Below are 23346 nucleotides of genomic sequence, written 5' to 3' on the forward strand. Positions count from 1 at the left end.
TGTCCTCAAGTTGCATCAGGGGAGGTTCAGGTTGGATACTAGGAAAAATTTCTTCACTGAAAGGGTGGTCAAGCGATCATTGGAACAGGCTGTCCAAGGAAATGTTGGAATCCCCATGCCTGGAAGTGTCCAAAACCCGTGTAGATGTGGTGCTTAGGGACAGGTGGGCCTGGCAGCATCAGGTTAATGGTTGGGCTTGATGATCTCAGGAGTCTTTTCCAACCTAAATGATTCTATGATTCTATGAAATTCTTGCATTTCTATTCAGCGATAAGCACAGGAAAGAAGTGAACTAGGAAAAGGTTTCTTAGAGGAAATAGGAAGCCCAACCTTCCTTTAGCTAATGCTGTTTCCCATAACTTTGGCTTTCAGCTCTTGACAAGACTGACACGTCTGTATAAGGGGAAATCAAGCTCATAAGGTCTGGTTGCAAAATGTATTGATTTTAATGATCCATATTTTTAAATTACTGTAGATAATGGACTACAGAGGAGCCATCTTGCTACAACCATAATTGTAGTTATCCCTCTAATTTCTCCCCAGTGAATCTTCAATGTGAGCTCTAACTGAGGTCTAGTTATTATTATTCCTGGTGTACATGGCATCCAAGTGTGTCAAGTGATCGACTGGGTGTTAAAAATGCTACTGGTCACTTCCTCACATTTATAGTGATCACATGGCAATAACAATGCAAAGACTGCAAAAATGTAAATACAATGGAACATGATTTAAAATTACTGGACGAAGCCTGTTCCCAGCTCCTCACAGCAACTTCCAGCCAGCTCCACCTGCACCCAGCATCCTCCAAGGACAGCTGGATAACGGAGCTCAGCATCACCCAGAGGACACAGGAGCAAAAAATCCAGTTGTAATAACTAAAACCTTTGACCGTTCATGGGCAACAGTAAAAATCAACACGAAATTCATGTGCACCAGCACTTGCAGAGCAGTCCAGAACTTCTCAGTGAATGGCTCCAATAAATCAGCATGGCTGAATTGTTGCTGACTGCACTAAAGTCATTGTACTGTATATGACTTTTCTACTTCAGTGAGAAAGCAAAGCAAAAGGGAATGAAGCAAACTGTCACTCAGGAGAATTCCAGCTCCAATCAACCATCATGGATCGGGAAATCCAAATTGTCAAAGGGGTCTCAATTTAGTCCTGGATTTTTGAGGCGTTAAGACCCAAAGCATAAAATCCAAAGGCAGAATTGCCACAGACAAGAGTTCTCCTGTGCAGACCTGAAGTCAGTGTACAATGGTCACGTGTACACACACACAAAACATGCCTTGGAATGCAGCTCTGGGTGATCCTAGAGGATTCAGGCTCTATCCCATCAAATTCTTTGGAAATTCACACCAGGGAGGCTCTGTTGGGTCACATTTCACCAATGCTCTGAGACCGGGAGAAGCCAGAGAAAAACTACTTTTAAAAGAAGTTCCACGTGCTGGATTTGCAGAATTCCACACAGGAGCCTTTCCACAACCAGCTTAATGTTACAGATATTCCCTGCAAAACCAGCAGCCACTGGGCTAGCAGGGGAAATGTTCACAACCTCATGCTGCTCAGCTACAAACACACACACATCCCGTAAATCAGCAGCGGAATTGCCCTTCCACTTGGCATCAGTATGGTCCCCTCATCAGGGCATAATACTCCGTGCTGAACTTTGGCTTCCAGCCCTTCAGCAATTGGATTTCTGCCTTGTGAAACAGCATGGCCACGGCAGAGCTACATATGCTCGATTACAAAAGGAGGACTTTCAAAATCAGCCGTACCCCAGGTGGGACAGGGATCGCTGATCCGCCTTGCAAATTCCCTGACACAGTTTGCAGGGGTTCCTACCACAGCCAGGGCTCCACCAGTTCAGTCTTTGCTTTTCTGGAAGGATAAAAACCCCCTTTTCCTTCTGTCTTTGACTCCACTGTTTGGATTCAATTCTCAGGGCAATTCTTTTTTGTTGGTTTTTTTTTTTTTTTTTGTTTTTAATTCTTAGGACAACTCTTTCTTAGATGCTCTGTAGATGCCACAGAGCACCTACTGGGCACCATGGCAGGGCTGAAATTCTGCTGGAACAGGCAGATGATGAAGGAGAAATGACCCCATCAGGAGGATAAAGCTGAGCAAGAAGTGCTGAGTCTTCTCATCAAGCTGATGGGATGGAGGTAACAGGAGAACTCATAAGTACAAATATTTCTGTCCTTCAATCTCCTGTGTGGAGGCATTAAAATTAAACTGCTGCTTTAGATACAGCTGCCTGACACCTAAGACACTCCAGAGAGAGCCCTGTAGTGACTCCTAGGGACATGAAGACAATTCTGTGGCCAGCAAATATCTGCTCAATGTCCACAGAAGCTCTGAGCTCCACAGTGTGGTTCATTTCTGGACCTTTCTCCAGACCTCCCACAGAGAGGTCTGACTGTACCCTCAGCTCTGTTACAGGAAAAACAAACCCAAATGTATTTTATTCTGGGGTAGTTGCAAGGGAACAAGGCTGTGGTAACCACAAATCCTATCACAGAATATCCTGACCCACAAGGGACCCACGAGGATCACCAAAGTCCAACTCCTGGCCCTGCACAGGACAACCCCAAGATGATGTGCCATCATGAAATGTAAGCTTAAGAAGGAATGGGATTCCCCAAAAAGAGAACTTATCCAGCACAATGCCAAGCAAACCAAAACCAGTTGGCTGTGGAGGTTGAGCTGCCTCATCATGCTGTGTGAGAAGGCAGGTACCTTCCACCTCATCATGCCTGCCAAGACACAGAAATCAAAGCAAAAACTCAACTTCAGTTGCTGATCCCAACTTTGGGCTTTGCAGGGGACAGCTGGGCAGGGGATGTGTCCCAGCCATCCCATTTTCTTCTCTTGCCAGCACAGGATGTTCTCAGTTCAGCTGAACATGAACATGAAAGTTGACAGGACTCATTTGGAAAGGGAAGTGATTTTCCTGCAGGTAAACGTGCCACCTCCTCCTCCAGATTAATGTTAACCAGATGGCCAACTGCCTGTGGACTGCTGCTAAAAAACACAGGCTGAAATAATCAGAGAGTCTCTAGGACAGACACAGAGAACTGATACAGAACTGGAAACGAGCCATGAAAAAGCCCAACCGGCACGAAACTTGGAGCTGTGTGCGGGATTGTCTGCAGAAACCTCCTGGGATGGAGCAGGTGGGTTGGCAGTGGCTCTTGGATGTTTTGCACCAAGAACATGAAACCTGTGCTGTGCTGTGCTGTGCTAACAACTGGAGACTGGGTCTTCCAGAGCCCAGTTCTGCACATGCAAACCCAGAAACACGTGAAAAATGCACCTCCAAGGAGATGGTTTGCCAAGGCTGGTCCGTCCCAACGGGTTGGCATCAGCAGGAGCTGGAAAAGAACAGTGGGACAGACCTTCTCTTTGTGTTAGAGAAGGGACATTAAAAATGTTTCAAGCAAGAGGTTATTAATGCTGTGAGGTTTAATTTGGGAATGTGCCCAAATCTCCGTGTCTCTGACAAAGAAAAGAGGATCCAGGCTCTGAGTGCAGAGGGAAATGAGAGAGATCTGGCTTGCACTGCTATGAGCAAGGACAGCAGAGTCAGGATTGATTCAGTCATTGGTCTTTAACAATGGTTAAATGCAAAATCAGTAGGTGTGAAGTGCTGCCAGGAGCCCAAAGCAGAGATGATCCACTTCCACCACACCTTTCCCAGGATGAGACACAATACAAGAGAGATTGGACCTGATGCTCCCCAGCTTCAGATTAGTTCCAGTCAGAAATCAGCTCTGGAATTATTACATGTAACAACCACCTCCTCCTCTCCACCAACACGCATTTTAACATCTACTACAGCAGCTCCTCATGTTTTTGGTAGATCCAGAAGCATTTTAGAAAATATCTTTTTGGTGTTTTCATTTTCACTCTCAGCAAGTCCCAGTGTTGATCTTGGCCTGTATGGATAAAATTATTCCCTTTTATTGCTCTGAGATCCCAAATCTCAATTCCCATGCAGTTCCCCAGCTAAAGGACATTCCTGATGTAGCTGTTCTCACTTGTGCATCACGTGCACTGTTATAATTCCAATTATTTTATTTGCCTCCTTCTTAAACTTAGCATCTGCCATCGCAGAGGATCTTTTCAACCCCATGATAATTTCTGTTTGTAGTCTTTGAGCCTCTTTTTTTTCTCCCCCTTGCCTGAGACGGGATGACCAGCACTGTACAGAGTATATAACTCTCCAAACCACCTCCATCCGTGAGTTTCTCCTGTTCTCTAACCCCATATCCCTGCACAAGTTTTTTTGGAGTGCTTTCTGGCAGTCAATTCAGAGCACTGCAAGCTTTATGACTTGTGATTATTTTTCTCCTCAACATGCATTAATTTCACATTTATCAACACTGAACAAACCGCCTTTGCAATCTTGCAGTCCATTTCCCTCCCATGTTTACATCTCTCCAAATTTCCTTTCTCCTGCCCCAAATATGTCCAATTTCTTTGTGTCACCCTCAAATTTTATTCCTCCCTGCCTACCCTCAGCATCAATAAAAACAAGCAAAAACAACAGAGCAGCCAGGGCAACAACACAACCTTGAGATACCTCCCCAAATCATAAGGTGAGTGAGTTTTTAATCACTGCTTTTTCTAGTGTTAGCCAAATAACATAATAAAGGATGCGAGAGATTGGCAAAAAGTGCTTGTCCTGGGTCAGGACAGCCACTCCCTGACTGATCTGTCTCTTTGCTAGTCCCTTTTCTTGTGGCAGCACCTCCAATTGCCCCCATTTCATCCACCTCTGCCTCTGTCAGCACAAGGAGAAGGCACGTTCCTCCCAGCTTGTTGGTCAGCCCATCACCTCCACTCGCTCTGCTGCCCATTTCCAAAGGGATCAGACGGGAATCTTTTGGGAGGACTTTGCCTAACACAGCCCTGGTGGCACGGGCACGATGCCCACAATGGGCTGTCCGTGTTGGTCATTGCACTTTGGACTCTTTTCACTCCAAACGACAACCAGGCTTCAGACAGACGGACATCAGTGCCTCTCCACTGGGTGCCTGCCCTGGGTGGCTGGAGGAAGGGAGCAGATCCTGCTCCCTCTAACAGCGCCGTGGTGTCCAACAGCTGCCTGCTGCAGGTTCCAGGACACCTCGATCCACGGTGAGGAATGCCCGTGGCAGCAGAGGTAAGTGAGAAGTACAACACCGGCAGTTCCCAGGGATGTTGAAGGATTGCAGCAATACCCTGCTCCCTCCCTTCGCAGAGACCAAACCATTTCCATGGTGGAAACGGACGGTTCCTAATGGGATTCTGCAGAGCTGGGAGACAAATGTAACAGCCAGGCAGAGCATTAAGGAATGCTTTCCATCCGGCAGAGCCCGAGTGAAACACTCGGACATACAACGTTACCAACTGGCTCGCTGCCACGCATCAGACACAGAAACGTTTTTCTCTTTCTGTGACAAGCTGCATCTCTAGCAATCACTATAATTTCTCTTGACATTGCATCCCACACCTCTTCACAGAGGCAGGACTCAAGTAGCACTCTTCATTTAAATGGTAACTTTGATTTCTCGGGGCTACGGGGATGTGAAGTGGTTCAGCCTGTACCACTCGGGTGGGAGGGAGGGCTGCAGGAGTTGTGTTTGCAGGCTGTGCTTCCCAGGTTAAATCTTCCGGGGAGGGGGGGTCTGAATCTGACATCTGGATCTTCCAATATTCGCCCTCAAAATGCAGGTGGAGGTTGGGGGTGTTCACTGAAGAAAGGAAATCTGACTCAGGATTCCTGTTGGTGTTCTCCCTTGCTCTCAGGGAGAGAGCAAACCCCGCTGAGCCCACCAGCAGGAGAAAACTCCTCTGAAAGGGCTGGGATTACGATTTCTGTTTACCAGCTGAGGAAATCTTACCCACCAATTAGGAACCATTCCTCCTGTCACTCAGCTGAGTGGCTGATGCCGCCCTTTGATCCCCTCATTGCACAACAAAGCCCGTTACAGCCCCATTATTTTTATTGTCAGCACTTTCTGTTATTTGCCTCTAAAAACGGCTCCCATTTAAATAACACAAAAAGGCTCACTCGATGCACACACACACCTACAGCGGTGAACAGTCATCATAACTTCTACAGCAGAAACAAAAGCCGTGGAAATTTCCATGCTTTTTGTGCTCTCCTGCCCCGGGGGCAGGAGCTGGGAACTGCAATGAGGACAGAAACCACAAGGCCCTTCCGGGGCTGAAACTTCTGGAAAGGCAGCTGAAAGCAAAAGGTGCGACACGGCACGTGTGTGATTGGAAATGATCCTCGAAGTTACACCGGCCCTCCTTGTCCGTATGGAAAACCCTGAGGGATTGCTGGAGCAGGTTAATGCAACCTGGGAACGGGCGAGGAGGAGGGAAGTGACAGCTGCGAGATAAATATGATTGATCTGAGGGATAAGGGCAATTAAAGATGGGCTGCAACATCGACCAAAACGTGCGAGATGGATGGCAAAGAGTTGCCAGATGTGCTGTTTGGGTTTTTCCTGTATCAGAGGTGCTGCTGGTTAAAAACTGGCAAAAATTATTCTATTTACAGCTACTTAATGCAATTCAAAGGAGACTTTATGCTGCACTATGACGTGGGGTGTGAACACGCATCGGAGTACGATGGTGTGGCAGAGGTTATGTTGTAAATTAAAACCCTTCACTCACCTTTTGGAGGGTCTTTGCACGGCATAGACCTGCAGCCACCAAATCTCGTTATTCCCACAGAAATGAGCAAAGAGGGAAGAAGCACAGGGCACAAGGGACAGCAAATAAGGTGGATATATGGTGCAAGGGATGGACCAGCGGGATGGAGGGAGCTCCATCTCTTTGGAAAAACCACCTTCCCTACATTAGACCCTTCCTGTCAGTCTAGAGGTGGCAATGAAAGCTCAGATTGTTTGCATCCCCACTCCAACAGGCAGGGAGCAGGAATGGGATGCAGGAGAAGGTGCAGAGACACGTGCCCTGGGGATTATTCCTGCCTGGAAATGACTCTGCTCTCCTGTGTGTGACCCAAACAAAAACAAGTCCTCGGATAACCTGCCCCATTGAGTCACATGCACAAAGTAAGGCACAAAGACAGCATTCTGGGGAGGGTGGAAGTGTTTTTGGCTAATCAGCTGCAAGAGGGCTGAGTATATTCAGCAAGAGGCAAAGGAATCATAGAATGGTTTGGGTTGGAAGGGACCTTAAAGTTCAGGTCATTCCCACCCCCTGCCATGGGCAGGGACACCTTCCACCAGCCCAGGTTACTCCAAGCCCCGTCCAACCTGGCCTGGGACATTTCCAGGAAGGAGGAAGATACTGCAGCTCTTGCACAAACCACATTCCTGTTAACTTTACCTACTGTTTCCAAAGGAGTTGGGATCTCTGAGGTCCAAACAGACCTAAAACCATTGTGCCAAAACCAACCAGCCTTCAAGCAGAGATGGTCTGGCTTCATTTATCTCATACTGCAATTAAAGGCAACATATTTCACAATGCCCCAAATTAGTCAGCATGGACGAGGGTAATCCCAGCTCTTTCTGATCATTATCTGTCTGTTCCATCTTTTTATGTTTTCTAATGCTAACTTTTGACATAATTGCCTACATTTTTACAAATTATGACAGGAAGGAAGAAGATGGCAGAGATGGTACCACAGGACATCAGAGCCCAAAGAGTTGAGGAAAACCCATTGAGGCACCAACCCTGGCTTCTGGGGCCAAGGCAACAAATCCTCCATGAAGAGATGAGGAATCATCCGTGCTGGGGCACTCTTTCCCCAAAGCCACATCCCAGACTCCAAAGAAACTCTCTTCCAAATCTCTAGTTCATTTTTCAAAGCATGTTCTCATTTGCAGAATTTTTCCTACGTGGGCATAATGTGTTTTTAACCTCACCCAGGAAAACTGCTGAAGTGGAACTGTTTTGCTAAGAAGGGGAAAAAATGCCACCCTGCAGGACAGAACCAAAATCTAAAGGGTTGAAACAGGGCTAAGTAACAGGCATCCGTCTGCAAATCTGTACACTAGAGGCAAACACATCTGAAGATCAGAATCAGGTCTTAAAAAAGATCCATCCCATTCCTTGAACATATTTACTCCAGTTATTTGATATTGTTCTGAAAACCTCCTTCATGCCGCATTCATCTCATCTGCTACTGTAATTCACAGATCTTATTTTCCACTATATTTTTAATTTATATCATGTTTTATTTATACAACTGTCTTCCACGAAACCCCAAATTTCAAAACTGACACGAGCGTTACGCACATAAAGTAGACTTCTTATTATCAACGTGGCAAGAGGAGACAAAAAAAATGACAGGAATAAATCTTGGGTTTTACGCCGGCGAGACGTTCTGCGAAGTAAGTGACATTTCTCAGCAATACAAATTGTACATTAAAAGATAATTTTCAGAACATGATACCAGCTCCGGAGCGCGGCACCATCACCGCGCGGAGCAATATCGAGGCCGTGTTTTAGCAAACGCCGGTTTCGTGTCGTACTAGCTCGGCCCCGAGATTGCATCAGGTCTTGTGAGTAGACTTTGGAGTGATTAAACTTGCTGCACACGAAAGCGCCGGTTATTTGGCAAACTGTCAACACGGCGTAATTGATATTTTAATTACACCGCCGATACACGCGCGCTGCTCCTCCTCGGCCTCACGCAAACCGCGCCTTCCCAGCGCCCATTATTGCCCCCGACGAGTTTGCTCAAACCCAAACTGAAACGCCACGGGCGATGTTTGGAATTGCTGGGAAAGGCAAACCAAACCGTGCCCCCGGCGCTTAATGGCAGGTGAGGCGCAGAGCAAACAAGAGGCACAGTCTCATCTGACATCTGCTCCTGGGATAACTCCTGCGCTCCCTCCCCGGGTATTTTACGGCTGATAAGGCCGCTCTTGAACCAGTGGGGCTGCCCCGGAGGCAGCGGCTTATCGGAGAGATAGTGACCAACTCAAGGAGAGGAAAGGAAAGATTAAGAGGATGAATTTCTATGGAGTAGTTAAGAGGGGGAATGCGAGGCACAGACATGCTGCTTCACTGAGAGCAGCTGTTACAGCACCTCAGGATGGGACCTGTTGGCTTCTGACCAAGTGAGGGGTAGGGGGAGATAGGGACCCTGTTTGCAGCAGAAAATCAAAAGAGACACAGGCAATAGAGACAATTCTACAGCCAGACTTAAACACACACACTGGTTCCTGCCATGCAAGGCCCCTCCAGTGTGGTACGATCTGGTGTTGTGGGGAAGAGCACATTTTTTTGCTGTCCTGCATCCCCTTGCCCTGGGACACAGAATCCCAGAATGGTTTGGTTTGGAAGGGACTTCCTGCCAAGGATCAGTTCTGCTGCAGGGAGGTGGCTATTAAAGGTTTCCAGGAAAAAAGGCACGTTCCCACATGAGATCCCCACCCTGGCAGGTGACAGTCACCCTCTCCCAGACCTGGCAGGTCAAGTGACACCTTGCCTTCTTCCTTACCCTTGTTCAGGGAGAAATTCTTGCGTTACAAAGCAAGGCCCACATCTGCTTTGCTTCTCAGCTGTCACAACAGTTCCCTTGCGTGAAAGGTGTATCATGACACCCTACCTTCTCATGTCTCAGAAACAGGATACTCATGGGTGAACCTGGAGACCAACCACACAAGCATATTGGTAGCAGCTTGGTCCCTCAGGTTCACTCTTCCCATACACAGCCCAGCCCTCACGAGCTCTGCTGTTATCTGAGCACTCCCTGAGCTGGGACCTGAATGTGACCCACATCACCCCAACTCTCTCCCAGCAGTGCTTGACAAGAGACCACTTGGAATTCTGTATCAGCCATGTGTAAAGTGAGGTTGCTGCTCCACAGAGAGCTGTACTAGTGCTTGGACTGGGAAGATCAGGGAGGGTTTCTCCCACAGGAGTAGAGGACCTGTATCCATAGAATCATAGAATTGTTTGAGTTGGAAAGGACCTTTAAAGGTCATTTAGTCCAACCCTCTTGTCATGGGCAGGGACGCTCTCCATTATCCCACATTGCTCCAAGCCCTGTCCAACCTGGTCTTGAACACCTTCAGGGATGGGGCAGCCACAGCTTCTCTGGGCAACCTGTGCCAGGGCCTCACCACCCTCATTGTAAATAACTTCTTCCTTACATTTGATCTAAATTAACCCTCTTTTAGTTTAAAACCATCCCCTCTTGTTCTGTTGTAACACACCCTGATGAAAAGTCTGTCTCTATCTTTCCTTTAGGCCCTGGAAGGGGCTTCAAGGTCTCCCTGGAGCCTTCTCTTCTCCAGGTGAATGTCCCCAGCTCTCCCAGCCTGGCTCCAGAGCAGAGGGGCTCCAGCCCATGGAGCATCTTCATGGCCTCCTCTGGACTTGCTCCAACAGGTCCATGTCCTTCTGACATTGGGGACCCCAGAGTAGGAGGCAGCTCTGCAGGTGGGGTCTCACCTGAGCAGGGTAGATGGGTAAAACTCCCCCCTCCCCTGTTCCCCCACTGTGAGATCAGCCCAGCACATGGTCAGGACATGTCCAGCCTCTCATCCACCAGCACCTTCTCCCAGGGGCTGCTCCCAGTCTGTTCACCCCAAAAGCCTGGGAGATTCAGCCTGGAATGATAACATTTGCCCTGATCCAGGCCCAGCACCAGCACTTGGCCTGGTATTCCCACAGGTACCCACACTTCTGCTTGCAGGCACCAGCTCTGCACTTGTCCCTCAGCATCCGCAGTCGCTCCGAGAGCACGGCCAGGAGCAGCAGCACTCCTGCTCTCCCAGAGCACACACAGCCCAGCCACGATGGCTAAAACTTCACAGAGTACCTCACCACACGTGCCCCTTCCTCTGGGAAAGCGTGTTTTAAACACACACAAGAACAATTTACTCTTTGATTGGGAATCTTGTCTGCCAGGTTCCGACCCGGAGTGAAATTTTATGGCCGAGTACTCAAGCTCGGGGGGAGGTGTGGTGGGAAGGGGCTTCCAAGTGAAAATGCCAACAGATACTTAAAGCCAGAAGCATGTGTGGGTGTTGCTAAATTAAGCTCGCAAGTAGGTGGGGCAAATGCCTTAAACGAGTTTGTGAAGGTAAAATAACGTTCATTAAAAATAGAAAAACAAGTGAAAAAATATCCTTTGTATTCAACTTCACACTCGTACATCATAATGTTCCAGTAAAAGCCCATTTTCCCTTGAGATAATAAAAGAATTGAATTTTTCCTTATCGGTCATCTATTTTTCTAGCTAAAGCTATTACTCCCTCTCTCCGGTTGCCAGGCAACAAGAAATATTAATAGCAGCTTTTATTAGCTTAGCTTTAGCAGTGGAGTACCAGAATGAGAAAATGGAAAACATAAATGTGTTACATAAATCTTTCAACCTTTCAGGGTTTGTGTTAGTCTCTGTTTTCATAATGATTTATTGAAGTGATGGTTCATTTATGAGAAAAAGGAGTGTGAAATAAGAAAACGGAACATTACCCTGAAGGACTGTTTGAAAATAAATAATTATAGGAGGTGAAGAAAAGCTGTTTAAAACCATTTTTCTGAGTTTTATAAAATTTAAAAAGACATATTTCTTTCATTTATTGCCTCTGAGAAAAACACTAGTAGGGAATTGCAAACAGGGCTCTGCTTAATACAAAGAACCCTTCATGTAGGGTTGTGTTATTACTATTTTCCACCAAGGGCTCATGTTTTGGAGTTTAGTTTTTAAATACTGAACCATTAATAAGCAGAAAGCCAAATTAGTCAAAACCTGAAAGCACACAACACAAAATTGCCACTGTAAACTTATCCAGGACTGAAGCAGGGGGAACTCTGCAAAGTTTTTGCTGCTAGTGACCCAACCACTGCTGTTGTTGATATATTTATTTATTCAGGCTCTTTCCAAGAGCATGAACTTGCTCTAAAGGGCACTGCTGCCTGCACATTGCACTGGGATATGGATTATTTCAAATAACTTATTTTAACAGGCAGAGATTCAAAATTAGTGAAATATTGAAGTATTGGAAGTATTTGCTGTCCTGCCTACCGGGATCATGGATTTCCAATGACTTAGAGAAAAGACTGGCACATCTTACTTGGCTTTTGTGACAAAATCCAGCTGAATATGAGGGAGAAGATTTTACAGTGAGGGTGGTGAGGCCCTGGCACAGGCTGCCCAGAGAAGCTGTGGCTGCCCCATCCCTGGGAACATTGTAGGTCATGGCTGGACAGGGCTTGGAGCAACCTGGGATAGTGGAAGGTGTCCCTGCCCACAGTATTTGGGTGATCTTAAAAGGCCTCTTCCAATCTAACCCATTCCGGATTCTGTGATCCTCTGCTGGAAAACCTGCATGCTCACCAGCTCGGTACAGCCACATCCAGCTGTGCTGCCCATCACTGGGTACCACCACTGCCTTCCCAGGGCTGTGCCGGAGAACAGGGCTGGGATTCCCACTGACTCCACCTCAGGGAAGGCTGGGACGTGAGGAGAGACCTACAGAGCCAAGAGAGCTGGCCAGGGCATGGCCTTGCAACCTGCTTGCAAGAAAACTTTCTTCAAGGTCTTCTGGTGAGCACCAGAAAGGAGCCCTTCCCCACCCCACAGCTTGGGCATGCACACCCCAGCTCTGGGAAGGGGCTGCCTTCCCTTTCCACTTCTTCTGTGGGAGGCAGGCAACTGGATTACTGCTGAGCTGTTTTACTGGTTCCAGACCAAAGCCCCATCGTGCTGGGAAACAGCTATTCAGGTTGCAAAGTCAACTGAAAACTTCAGGAATTTCAGCCTGGCACTTGCCTTGCTACTACAGTTCACCCCCATCTACCATTTTACTCCCTCCCCTCTGCATAAACAGGTTCCACAGCTAACTGGAAATCTGTCATCTTACAGAATCGATGTGCTTTTTGCCACTGAAGATTTTTACAGTTTTCAAATAATCTGTTTCCAGTCAACAAACAGAAACTAAGAACTTTCAGGTTGTGGCTGGAGCATTTTTGCCCTTGCACCAGCTCGCTGTGGGCAGAAAAAAGTCACCCCACTGGGCTCAGGGAAGCGTTAGTGCATTTAAAGGACTCACAAGGATCTTTCATCACGAGAAGCACCAAGTAGATGCAGACATAGGGAGAGTCACCAGCTGCTCCAACCAAAGTCTACATCTACCACAGCCCGTGTTGGCTCGTAACAGCAGCCACGTGCCCAAAACCATGCTTTCCACACACAGAAGTACATGGCTCTGCCCTCATTCCCCCCAGCCATGGCAGAGCTGGAGCAGCTGCAGCCCACGATGTGCACCATGGGAGAACAGGCTGGTTTTTTGGTGTGCCCCAGCACAGCCGCCTCCTTCGATCAGGCTTGGGGGCCCACACAGTTTCGAGGTTCTGGAGCAGTTGTGGTGAGCTCCAGGCAGTGTTGTCCCCCTGACCAGGAGCTCCTGGCTCCCCCCAGTCCAGCACTGTCCCACCTGATGAGCAGAGACACCCCCAGCCTCTTGGTCACTATTTAATATTTATGGAAATATGTTTGCGCTGCGTCGGAGATTCCTGAGCTCTGACCTTGATCGGCCTTTGTTTCTGTCAAACATGTTCTGCCAAATCCCTTCTGAAATCTCATTTATTCACAGCAGCTCCTTAACCCAGCGGGCCCCCATCTCACCACAGCATGTCTCTGCCCCCTGCCCCGATTCCCCCATGCCCCCAGATCCCAGCCCCAGGGTGGTCCTGGGTCCCAGCCCAGCAGGACTCCCTGTGGATCCCTGGAGGGCTCAGCAGCTGCTTGTCCACACTGTTGGGATGGTCACAGTGGGCAAAGTCATTCTCTTACCAAGGAAAACAATTTTTTCCTAAATATTTCCATTTCTCAGTGCCAGTCACATCTCTCCTATTTCCTTTCCCTCCTGCCACTCCTCTTCTTTCCTTCCTCTTTTCCCATAGCAAAAGAGAAGCCAGTAGAAAAAAAAAATCCACCGTAGTAAGAATTTTCTGTTTGTTTCTTGTCACTACACAAAAAATAACAAGTTTTCCCCAAACAAGCCAGTCCTGCCTCCTCCTCAGCCTCCCCACAACCCCTTTCCAGCATCCTCCACACATCACATCCTGTGCCATTTCTTGTCCATCCATCCCTGCTTCCCTCCTCTCCAGCTCCCTGCACCCCACATCCAGCAACTGAAAACTCCTTCAACTTCCAAAAACTCATGGGGGAAAAAAAAATAGAAATAAAGTGAGAGAAACAGCAGTGAAGAACCATGTCATAGAAATGCAGAGCTGGTCCATGGGCAGAGCACAGTGTGTAGAGGCTGGTGGTGGGGAGGGTGCTCTGGATGATGATCCTGAGGGGATAAGGAAATACAGAAGTGGTGGTGGATTTGGGTTTTCCCCATCAGGGCACAGCTGCTGTGCTTGAACAAGGGGCTCCAGCTCCTGACAGCCTGTGGGTGGGCTGGAGGCAGGAGTGGGGTCTGGCACACAGCAAATCCACCTCCACTCTCCAGCTCCCACCCTGCCATGGGAATTTCTGTGCTGATTTAAAATCACCCTGAGCTGGTCACCTCCACAGTGGGAGCAGCAGCCTACCTCTGGCAGAGGCACTGGGAGGCTTAATGCAATCTGAGGGTAATGTCAGGACATCCCAGGACAGGAGACACATCACAGGGGACAGCAACCTGCACCTGTATTTTCTTTATTTACTTCTGAGCTCTTAAAGAAAATTCCAATCCCATGGCTCTCTGGGAGTTAGGACTCACCTCTTTCCAGCAGCTTGAGACTTTTTTCACAAGGATGCCTCAAAAAAATCCCAAGGCTCAAGTTACATTTTTAGAGCACAAGTCTGACCAATGCCTAAATATTTTACGTGGAATTGCTTGTCATTTGTCACCATATTCAAACCAAAAGACATGGCAGCCAAGGCAGGAAACAGCTGTGTATGCAAAAACCTGTATGAACTACAGCAAGGAGCAGGAGAGAGGCTCCAGCTCCAGCATTTGCATGAGCAAGGCTGGTGCTGGAACAAAGACAAAACCTCCCAGGGCTGAGCCACCTCCTCTGTGCTCAGGCACCGCTCAGCCCCAGACTGGCTTCCCATCACTGCCCGTGTGGCAATGAACCCTCTCCTTTTGGAAGTGTTGGCAAACAAGCCCTTTTCTTGATGTGGAGGTTTCCTGCTGCAAACACCCACCTGGTGATGGGTGGTGGGTGACTTTGGCAGGGTTGGAGCGCATCGTGTGCCCTGTGCCATCAGACAGCGACGCCTGACTCACTTCTGGCTGCACGGGGACACCACCCCGTGAGCTGTGGCTTGACAGGCACGTGGGCAGGAGGTGAAGAATCACAGAATGGTTTGGATTGCAAGGGAACTTAAAGACTATCTAGTTCCATTCCCCTGATATGGGAAGGGATACCTTTCACTGGACCGCGTTTCTCCAAGCCCTGTCCAACCTGGTCTAGGACAATTCCAGGGATGGGGCAGCCACAGTTTCTCTGGGCAGCCTGTGCCAGGACCTCACACCCTCCCAGGGAACAATTCCTTCCCAATACCCATCTAACCCTGCCTTGTGTCAGTTTGAAGCCATTCCCCCTTGTCATGTCCCTCCATGCCCTTGCCCAAGGTCCCTCTCCAGCTTCCTTGGAGCCCCTTTAGGTACTGCAAGGTGCTATAGGGTATTAACTGTATGAGCTTAAAACCTGCTCCCTCCCCAGGGTTTTATTGTGTCCTCATGTGCATGTGCTGCTCCCTTCAGCACTAACAGCAGCTGTAGGTGTGCTATGGGACAAATGCTACCATCGTGGGCTGGTGCTGGAGGAAGGGGAGACTCGATCCCCCACCCAAGAGGGGACAGAAGGTGTCACTTTTCAGTGGGAAAAAAATGCTTTGGCAGGAGAGTAAGGCAGGATTTAATTCTGACGTAAAAGTGCAACACAGCTCCCTCCCTGATCCTCTCCCTTTGCTGTCAGGACCTCTGAAGATGTATGACAGCTCTGAGGGTTTCCACTCAAACCCAAACAGTTTCAATTCACTATTGGCTGGGAAATTCAGGGTTCACTGGATTTTTTTATTTTCGTGGTAAGGGGCAAACAAATCTTAATCTCTCTATTCTACTTTTACAGCCCACTAAGCCCCCTTCTTATCTTCTCTGGCTCAGTCCTGATTTATTGTCACCACGCTGCATTTGTAAAACAGTACCATAAAGTAAGAAAGAGAACATTTCCCAAGGACTACTCCAAAATAAATTATTTCAGACGTAGGGAAGCTGCTTAATAAATCCCCCGACTCTTTTTTTCTTTAGGTATTTTAGAAAGTGATTTATAAGTGCAATATCACCTCCAAAAATGAGACAATCAACACAGGATAAAATTATCGTGTTATGAAAATAGGGGTCAGGCAAAGGGGCTGTGCTTTAAATTAAACCAGGGAAAAATATTTCAGCTGAAATTGACTCTTTTTGTCTCAGAAATGAATGTTTTAATCACCTAAGAACCTAGAAGCTAACACAGAGCCCTAAGTAATATTTAATTCCATAGAAATATGCCTCTGTTCAATAGTGATGGGCAGAACATGATATTTTTCTTAAACACACTAACAATGAAACTTGGAGACTCATCAGGACTTTAGAAAGCCTTGGGATTTTCCTAGGCTAAGAGATAATATCCCATTTAAATATTTAAATATCACTACCTCTCAGACCATTATCTAGTCAAGCAATCAACACCAAGAGCTCCCCAGCCAGGCAGGAGCAGCCTCCCAGCCACGCTCTTTAAGTCAAATTAACTCTGTTTGATATCGATGCCATCCAAAATCAATGATCTTAGAGAGAAACAATGTCGAAACCCAACCACAGGGCTAAATCTGCTAAAGAGGAAAATGGTATTAAACAGCAACAGTATTAATTCAGTATCACTGTCAAAATCAAGTCACAACCTTTCCTCGGTGCTGCCGATGCAGAAGCATCGTAAGGTCTAATTAGCCCTGAAGTTTCTTCCCAGAGCTGCACTTCAACTTCATTATCCCTGCCTTGTTTATCCCTACAGATGAGTCATTTGAAACCTCCCAAGGTATCCCCTTGCCAGGGTGTGAGGCAAGAGGCAATTTGAGCTTGCGAGCGCAAGGAGGGATCTTGTTCCCCTTGAAATCAATCACACAGCTTTCCCTTCAGGGAGCATCCATGCTCCTCCTGCTGATGACACTGGGGCCACCCTGGCAGCAGGACACAGGGATGAAGAGAAAGGATGCAGGGCTATGAACTCCAGGCTTTGGTTGGTCACATTCCCCATGGGGGATGGAGCACGTGCACTTCGCTTGGTTCAGGGAGGATGTTAAATACACAGAGGAAAACAACCTTCCCCTGCTCTTGAGTGGTTCATGAGGCTCAGGAAGACACCAAACTGGAAACACAGAACTGACACCATGTGCATGGCCACTCAGGTGACTCCAGTCTCTGCCACTGCACCCCGGCCTTGGTGGGCAGCACCACAGAGCTGCCAACCCCCTCAGGCAAACAGCTCATCACCAACACCCTTCCATGCTCAGTTGACTCATAATTCAAAATACAGAGCAGCTTTGATGAAAGACAGTAAGAGGGGAAAGGCACTGACCGTGGGTAGCTGGCTGGAGAGGAGATGCCCATCCTGACTCAACATGTTGGAGACCATGATGGCCGGCAGGTCCATGTTCTGGTAGGGGTAGGCTGGGATCAGGCTGTTGGGAGGGAGGCTGTGGCACAGAGAGTGATATCCAGTTTCGTGGTCCACCAAGTGCAGGAGGGAAGGGTCAGGGAGATTAGGAGGCGTTATGGGAGGGATCTCGTAGTCCTCGTTGTTTTCATTCTGGCTGTTGTACGTCTGAAAGGGGAAAAAGACATTTTGCAACATTTTGTCACTGCCCTGCAAGTGACAAAAGGAAAATGATCATTTGTGTAAGAAATACAAAAGCACATTCCAGTGAAAATGGTTTTGCTGTAATAAAAAGGATAACTCAAGCACTGCACACCAGGTTGGAACTAGGCAGGAGCCAGGGTGCAAGTGTGGCAGTGCTGCACCACCATCCATCAGGGACACCATGGATGCTCACACACCTCAGATCCACTCAGGTCATCCCCTTGCTCCCCTCATCCCTCTTGCACATCTTTAACTTGCCAAAACCTCAGCAGAAACTTTCATGCCTGGACCACAGCCAGGCCAGGGATGCCTGCAGAGCCACAACCATGGCAGAGCTGCTTCCCGACCAGCCGAGGCATTTGTAAGTCAAAGTCTCTCTCTGGGCACCCAGCTCAGCTCTTACAGTACCTACAGTTGGTATTTTTAAGAGTTTTTATGAGAATTAGATCTGCAGAAATAACAATTACCTGGGAACAATATTCGAAGAATCATGGAATGGTTTGGGTTGGAAAGGACCTTAAACCTCACTTAGTTCCAAACCCCCTGCCATGGGCAGGGACACCTTCCACTAACCAGGTTGGTCCAAACCCCATTCAACACTTCCAGGGATGGGGCAGCCACAGTTTCTCTGGGCAACCCGTGCCAGGGCCTCACCACCCTCATAGTAAAGAATTTTTCCCTAATATCTAATCTAACCTAACTCTTCCCCCTTTCAGTTTAAAGCCATTCCCTCTTGTCCTAATTCCTGTCGAGTCCTCAAAAACTCCAGTATAGAAGCTACAACCAGGGAGGGAAATTTGCAAACACAGCCATCACTTGTTAAAAAATCCTTTAAAGGAAGCCTGCATGACTTCACCACACATAGAGATTTGTCCTTCCTTATACCCTCTCCCAAATTTCATCTGGAGAAGTGTTCCCTCACCTCCCTACCAACGCTGCCTCGAGGTGACACGAACACACAGAGATGTCAGTACTCCGTCTGCTCCCCATCTTTTCTGGAGGCTTGTTTACTTCTAAGCATTCCAATTTATATAAAGAATATGTTATTGCACCTGTGCAATCGTTTTCGCTTCAGACAAAAACATATTTGCTTCATAATGTAAGTGTGAATCTATCCAAAATTATTAATTATCAATGCAGAACATAATGAGTCTCTGGCAGAGGAGGCTGATTCTAAACATCTACTGTTTCACATATTATTATTATTATTATAGCATATGAAATTCTGATTAGCCATAGTATTATACATGTGGATTTTAAGCTAAATTTCCCTGATCACCTAGTTTCATGGTTGGATTTTGATTTAATACTTGATTTAAGAGCAAAACCCCAGATGTTAAAAAAAACCAGTTAAGTGCTGTAGGCTTTATTAATCCATTGTCCCAGGGCTCATCCTCAGATTCCTGCTCTTCATCACCCCACAGAGTGGGGAGAAAGCCCTTAATAAAATAAATTAAAGCCCATATTTAACCAGAACACAGAAGTCAGTGGGAGAGGCAGGAGAGAGCAAGATCTGTGTATTGGTGAAAGGGCACTACCAGGGAGAGCTGTGGCTGTCTGGGGTGTCAGAGCAGGGGGTCACTCCTGCCTCCCCCCAAAACTGGGGCTGGTGGCAGCTTGTCCTCTGCTAAGCTGAACCCCCACCTCTCCCCTTCCCTCACCTCATTGCAGAAAGAGACAAAGAAAAGAGCTGCTGACAGAACAGAAGGACAGGATGTCCAGGGGGACCTCGATGAGCTTGGGAAGAGGGAGGTTTAACGAGTCAAAGTGCAAGATGCTGCCCCTGGGTCAGGATGATCCGGGCAGGAGCACAGACTGGGAGAGGTGCCCACTGGGAGCAGCCCTGTGAGGAAGGACTTGGGGTGCTGCTGGAGGAAAGGCTGCACGTGTGTGTGCATCCAAACAGCCCAGAAACCCCCCCTGTCCTAGGCTTGTCCCACAGCGTGGGCAGTGGGTGGGGGGGGATTCTGCTGCTCTGCCCTGCTCAGGGGATACTCCACTGCAGTGCTGCCTCCTGCCCTGGGGTCCTCAGCAAGGAAGGATGTGGAGCTCCTGGAGCAAGTCCAGAGGAGACAACGAAGACGCTCTGAGGGCTGGAGCCAGGCTGGGAGGGCTGGAGGTGTTCAGCCTGGAGGAGAGAAGGTTCCAGGGAGCCCTTAGCTCCTTCCCATGTCTAAAGGGGCTCCAAGAGAGATGGAGAGGACTTTGGACAAGGGATGGAATGACAGGACAGGGGGGAATGGCTTCCTGCTGCCAGAGGGCAGAGTTAAATGGGATATTGGGAAGAAATTCTTCCCTGTGAGGGTGGGGAGGCCCTGGCACAGGTTGCCCAGAGAAGCTGTGGCTGCCCCATCCCTGGAAGTGTCCAAGGCCAGGTTGGAGCAACCTGGTCCAGTGGAAGGTGTCCCTGCCCATGGCAGGGGATTGGAACAAGATGACCTTTAAGTTCCCTTCCAACTCAAACCATTTGATGATTCAAGAGCAGGTACTGCATATCTGCCCAGAACCTTCATGTTTGCCTGAGATTCCCACCAGTTGTAGGGAAACAAGAGCATGCCAGAAATACAAGACAGAGCCTGGGCCCTGATAGCTCTGTACCAACTGTTGTTGTTCAGGGGAAATTCAAGCCCAGTTACTTTTCCAGCCAGTTTCTGTCTAAGTGTTATTATAGGGAGGAGGCTGAGGGGAGGTACACAACAGCAGACACATAGATCCCATTTAATACATCTGCTAGCAAGGTTTCCATTTGGGCTGTGCTCCTCGAGGTACACCGATTCTTTCCCAGTTATTTAAGAGGATTTCACTCCATGCTTTACAGAAAGGGATTTAAATAAATCATCACACAGCAAACTTGTTCTCCAACTGGTTTATTTTGGTATCAGGTATATAAGCAAGTGGCTTTGCTGTGCTTAACTAAATTATGTAAAACCCACTCAAAGTTTCCTAAAGCTCTCTTCAAAACTATGAGTTCCTTGTGTTGCTGCAGAGCAGCTCACCCAAGGGCTTTGAGGTGGTTTTGTAGGGAGTGCCAAAGCCCCGTCGCCCTGCTCACCCCCTGGCATGTCTCTGCCTCTGTTCTATTCAACCCAGGGGGAAAAAAAAAAAAAAGAGAAAGAAAAAAGACCTGTTTAAATCACAAAGCTTTCCAAACAGCTACAGCATTTTGCAGACGTATCAAAATTACAATCAAAGCTGTACACAATCAAAATCAGATTAGACAATATCCAATCAACATAATCAGACTCGGCGCCTGCCAGCTTTCACACCCTGTCGCTACCGACAGTTTTCCAAAGCAAGCCGCCTTCACTCTATATGTGTTTTAAATAGATGGCTAGAAAGATAAGGAAGGGAGATGAGACAGATAGGCACTTGGAAGGCTGGGGAAAGGGAGTGATTTATTGTCACACACGGTGCCTACTGACACGTCCAAGACGACGCCTCCATCCCCGCGAAGGGTGGTCTCACAAAGCCACCTCTCAACCCCTCTGCAGGAACACCCAACACTCCCTCCCACCACCGTGTGGGATACACAGCAGATTGTATTTTCCATTCTTATGTTAATTTGAATTAAATTAAACAGCCAATTATACGTTATAAGGATACATTACAAATTAGATTAGCGAGCTGGTCTGAACCCATTCATCCCACCAGGACTAACAAATGTGACTGCAGAGCAGCTCGTGCTGCTGAAAGGCTGCCCAGCACGGGGCACAAAAAAGCACGGGGAGATCTGGGATTTTCCACTGTCAAACAGATGACAGTTGTTGTGATTACACATTATTCCTCTTCAAATTAAAACACTGAAATCAGCTGAAACAACAAGCCTCTTCTTGCAAAGCCTCTCGCGGCTCGCGCTGCAGGGTACATGGGTGGTACTTGGAGGGGCAACCCCCTGCCTCAGCCTGCAGAGGGATGGAAACACAGGATGGAGCCAGGAACCTTTCAGAGAGGGGGCAGTGCCCCTTTTCTGAGTCCCTCCTTGCCCTCAGCCCCCTGAGCAGCCCTGTGCCCCAGCTAGAGGGTCTGTACAGGACCAAACTGCCCTGAGCGCAGCCCCAGGGTTATCACAGAACCATAAAATAGCTTGGGTTGGAAGGGACCTTAAAAATCATCTTGTTCCAACCCTCCTGCCATGGACAGGGAAACCTTCCACTAGACCAGGTTGCTCCAAGCCCCGTCCAACCTGGCCTTGGACACTTCCAGGGATGGGGCAGCCACAGCTTCTCTGGGCAACCTGTGCCAGGGCCTCATACCCATGGTTATGCCCCATACTTGCAGAGCAATGGCATGGGATGGCATTGCAGCAGGCACAACCAACCTCCAACAGCAGCAAAATCATATTTTAAAACAATTTTTCCTTCTTAAAAACCAAATTTGAACGTGCTCCCTAGACCATCTCCATCCACCTGCAGGTTCAGCATCAGAGCACAGAGGAGTGGAGGGGAGGTGATGTGAGGGGACTGTACTGGAAAGAAAGGCTGATTCTCGGCAAGGTGACACCCAGTCCACATCCAGGACCAAGAGGAATCAGAACAGATAACCAAATTACTGGCTGCTCCCTCACAGCTCACAGCACAGGGCCAGGGACACGTTATTCCTAACCACTTGAGAGGAAAGTCAGAATTCCTAAATCCTGTGTAAAAGAACAGGGTGACCTGCACAGCCAGTTCCCCTTGCTGAACTGCTGGGGCACACCCTGTGCTCCTAAGCACCATCAGGTCTTGGAGACACCCCAACGTGGCCTCCTGCCAGTGCTGCTCCCCACCACAGGGACAATGTGCCAACATCTCCTGGATTTGCCGCATTCCTTGATGCTTTTCAGAAGAGGGAGAGAGAGATGGATAGGAGGCACCCCAAATCCCAGGACCTGCAGGAGAAAGCTCTCAGGCAGGAGGCAGCTTTGGGGACTGGTCTGTTGATGATAAGTGGCTCATCTCTTCTGCAAACATGGAGCACATCCGTGAGTTATCCTCATGGGTGTCCCTCACCTCTGCACTGTGAGATGGGCACTGGGACCCAGTACACCCTCTGCCATCGGGCTGAAACCACACTTGACGTTGCTGCTGCTTCATCTTCTCCTCCTGTGCTGCATCTCCTCCTGAACTCAAATAAAGCCAAGCCCTGGCAAGCTCCCACCAGCCACCCCCTAACCAAACCTCCCTGAGCCCAGGGGAGTGCTCCCAGGAACCGCAGCAAAGAGAAGGCTGGTTTAGATCCATTGCCTCAATCCCTGTGCAGCACCCAGGGGCTCCAGGGGCTCCACACATTCAGCTGGTCTGAGACCAAGGGATGTCCAGACATCTTAATGCTGTGCAGCTCTTGAGGGACCAGCTGTGCCTCAGCCAAAGCCACAGCCACGCTCTAAAAGACACTATGAATCTGCATGCAGGTGACTCGGGAGAGAGTGATTAGTGTTGAGCACTTCTATAAATGAAGCCCTTTGCTTTCTCCTGCCTTTCCCCTCCTGGAAGGGAAGGAAAGCACCATTCTCCTCTACAAAACACTCCACAGCAAGGCAGCAT

The 23346-nt window shown here is 48.3% G+C and overlaps 1 protein-coding gene across 2 annotated transcripts in view; it reads right to left on the reverse strand.

Annotated features, from left to right (window-relative positions):
• The window catches only part of TOX2 (TOX high mobility group box family member 2), a 152802-nt gene that overhangs the window by 46374 nt on the left and 83082 nt on the right, over window positions 1–23346 (reverse strand). For both annotated transcript variants that reach the window (XM_032704697.1, XM_032704698.1), the window contains one exon: window positions 17543–17788. In XM_032704697.1, the coding sequence (XP_032560588.1) occupies window positions 17543–17788 (246 nt within the window). The remainder of the gene's footprint in view (window positions 1–17542; window positions 17789–23346) is intronic.

The sequence above is a fragment of the Chiroxiphia lanceolata genome, chromosome 17 (genome assembly GCF_009829145.1).
Source record: "Chiroxiphia lanceolata isolate bChiLan1 chromosome 17, bChiLan1.pri, whole genome shotgun sequence".
Classification (NCBI taxonomy): Eukaryota; Metazoa; Chordata; class Aves; order Passeriformes; family Pipridae; genus Chiroxiphia; species Chiroxiphia lanceolata.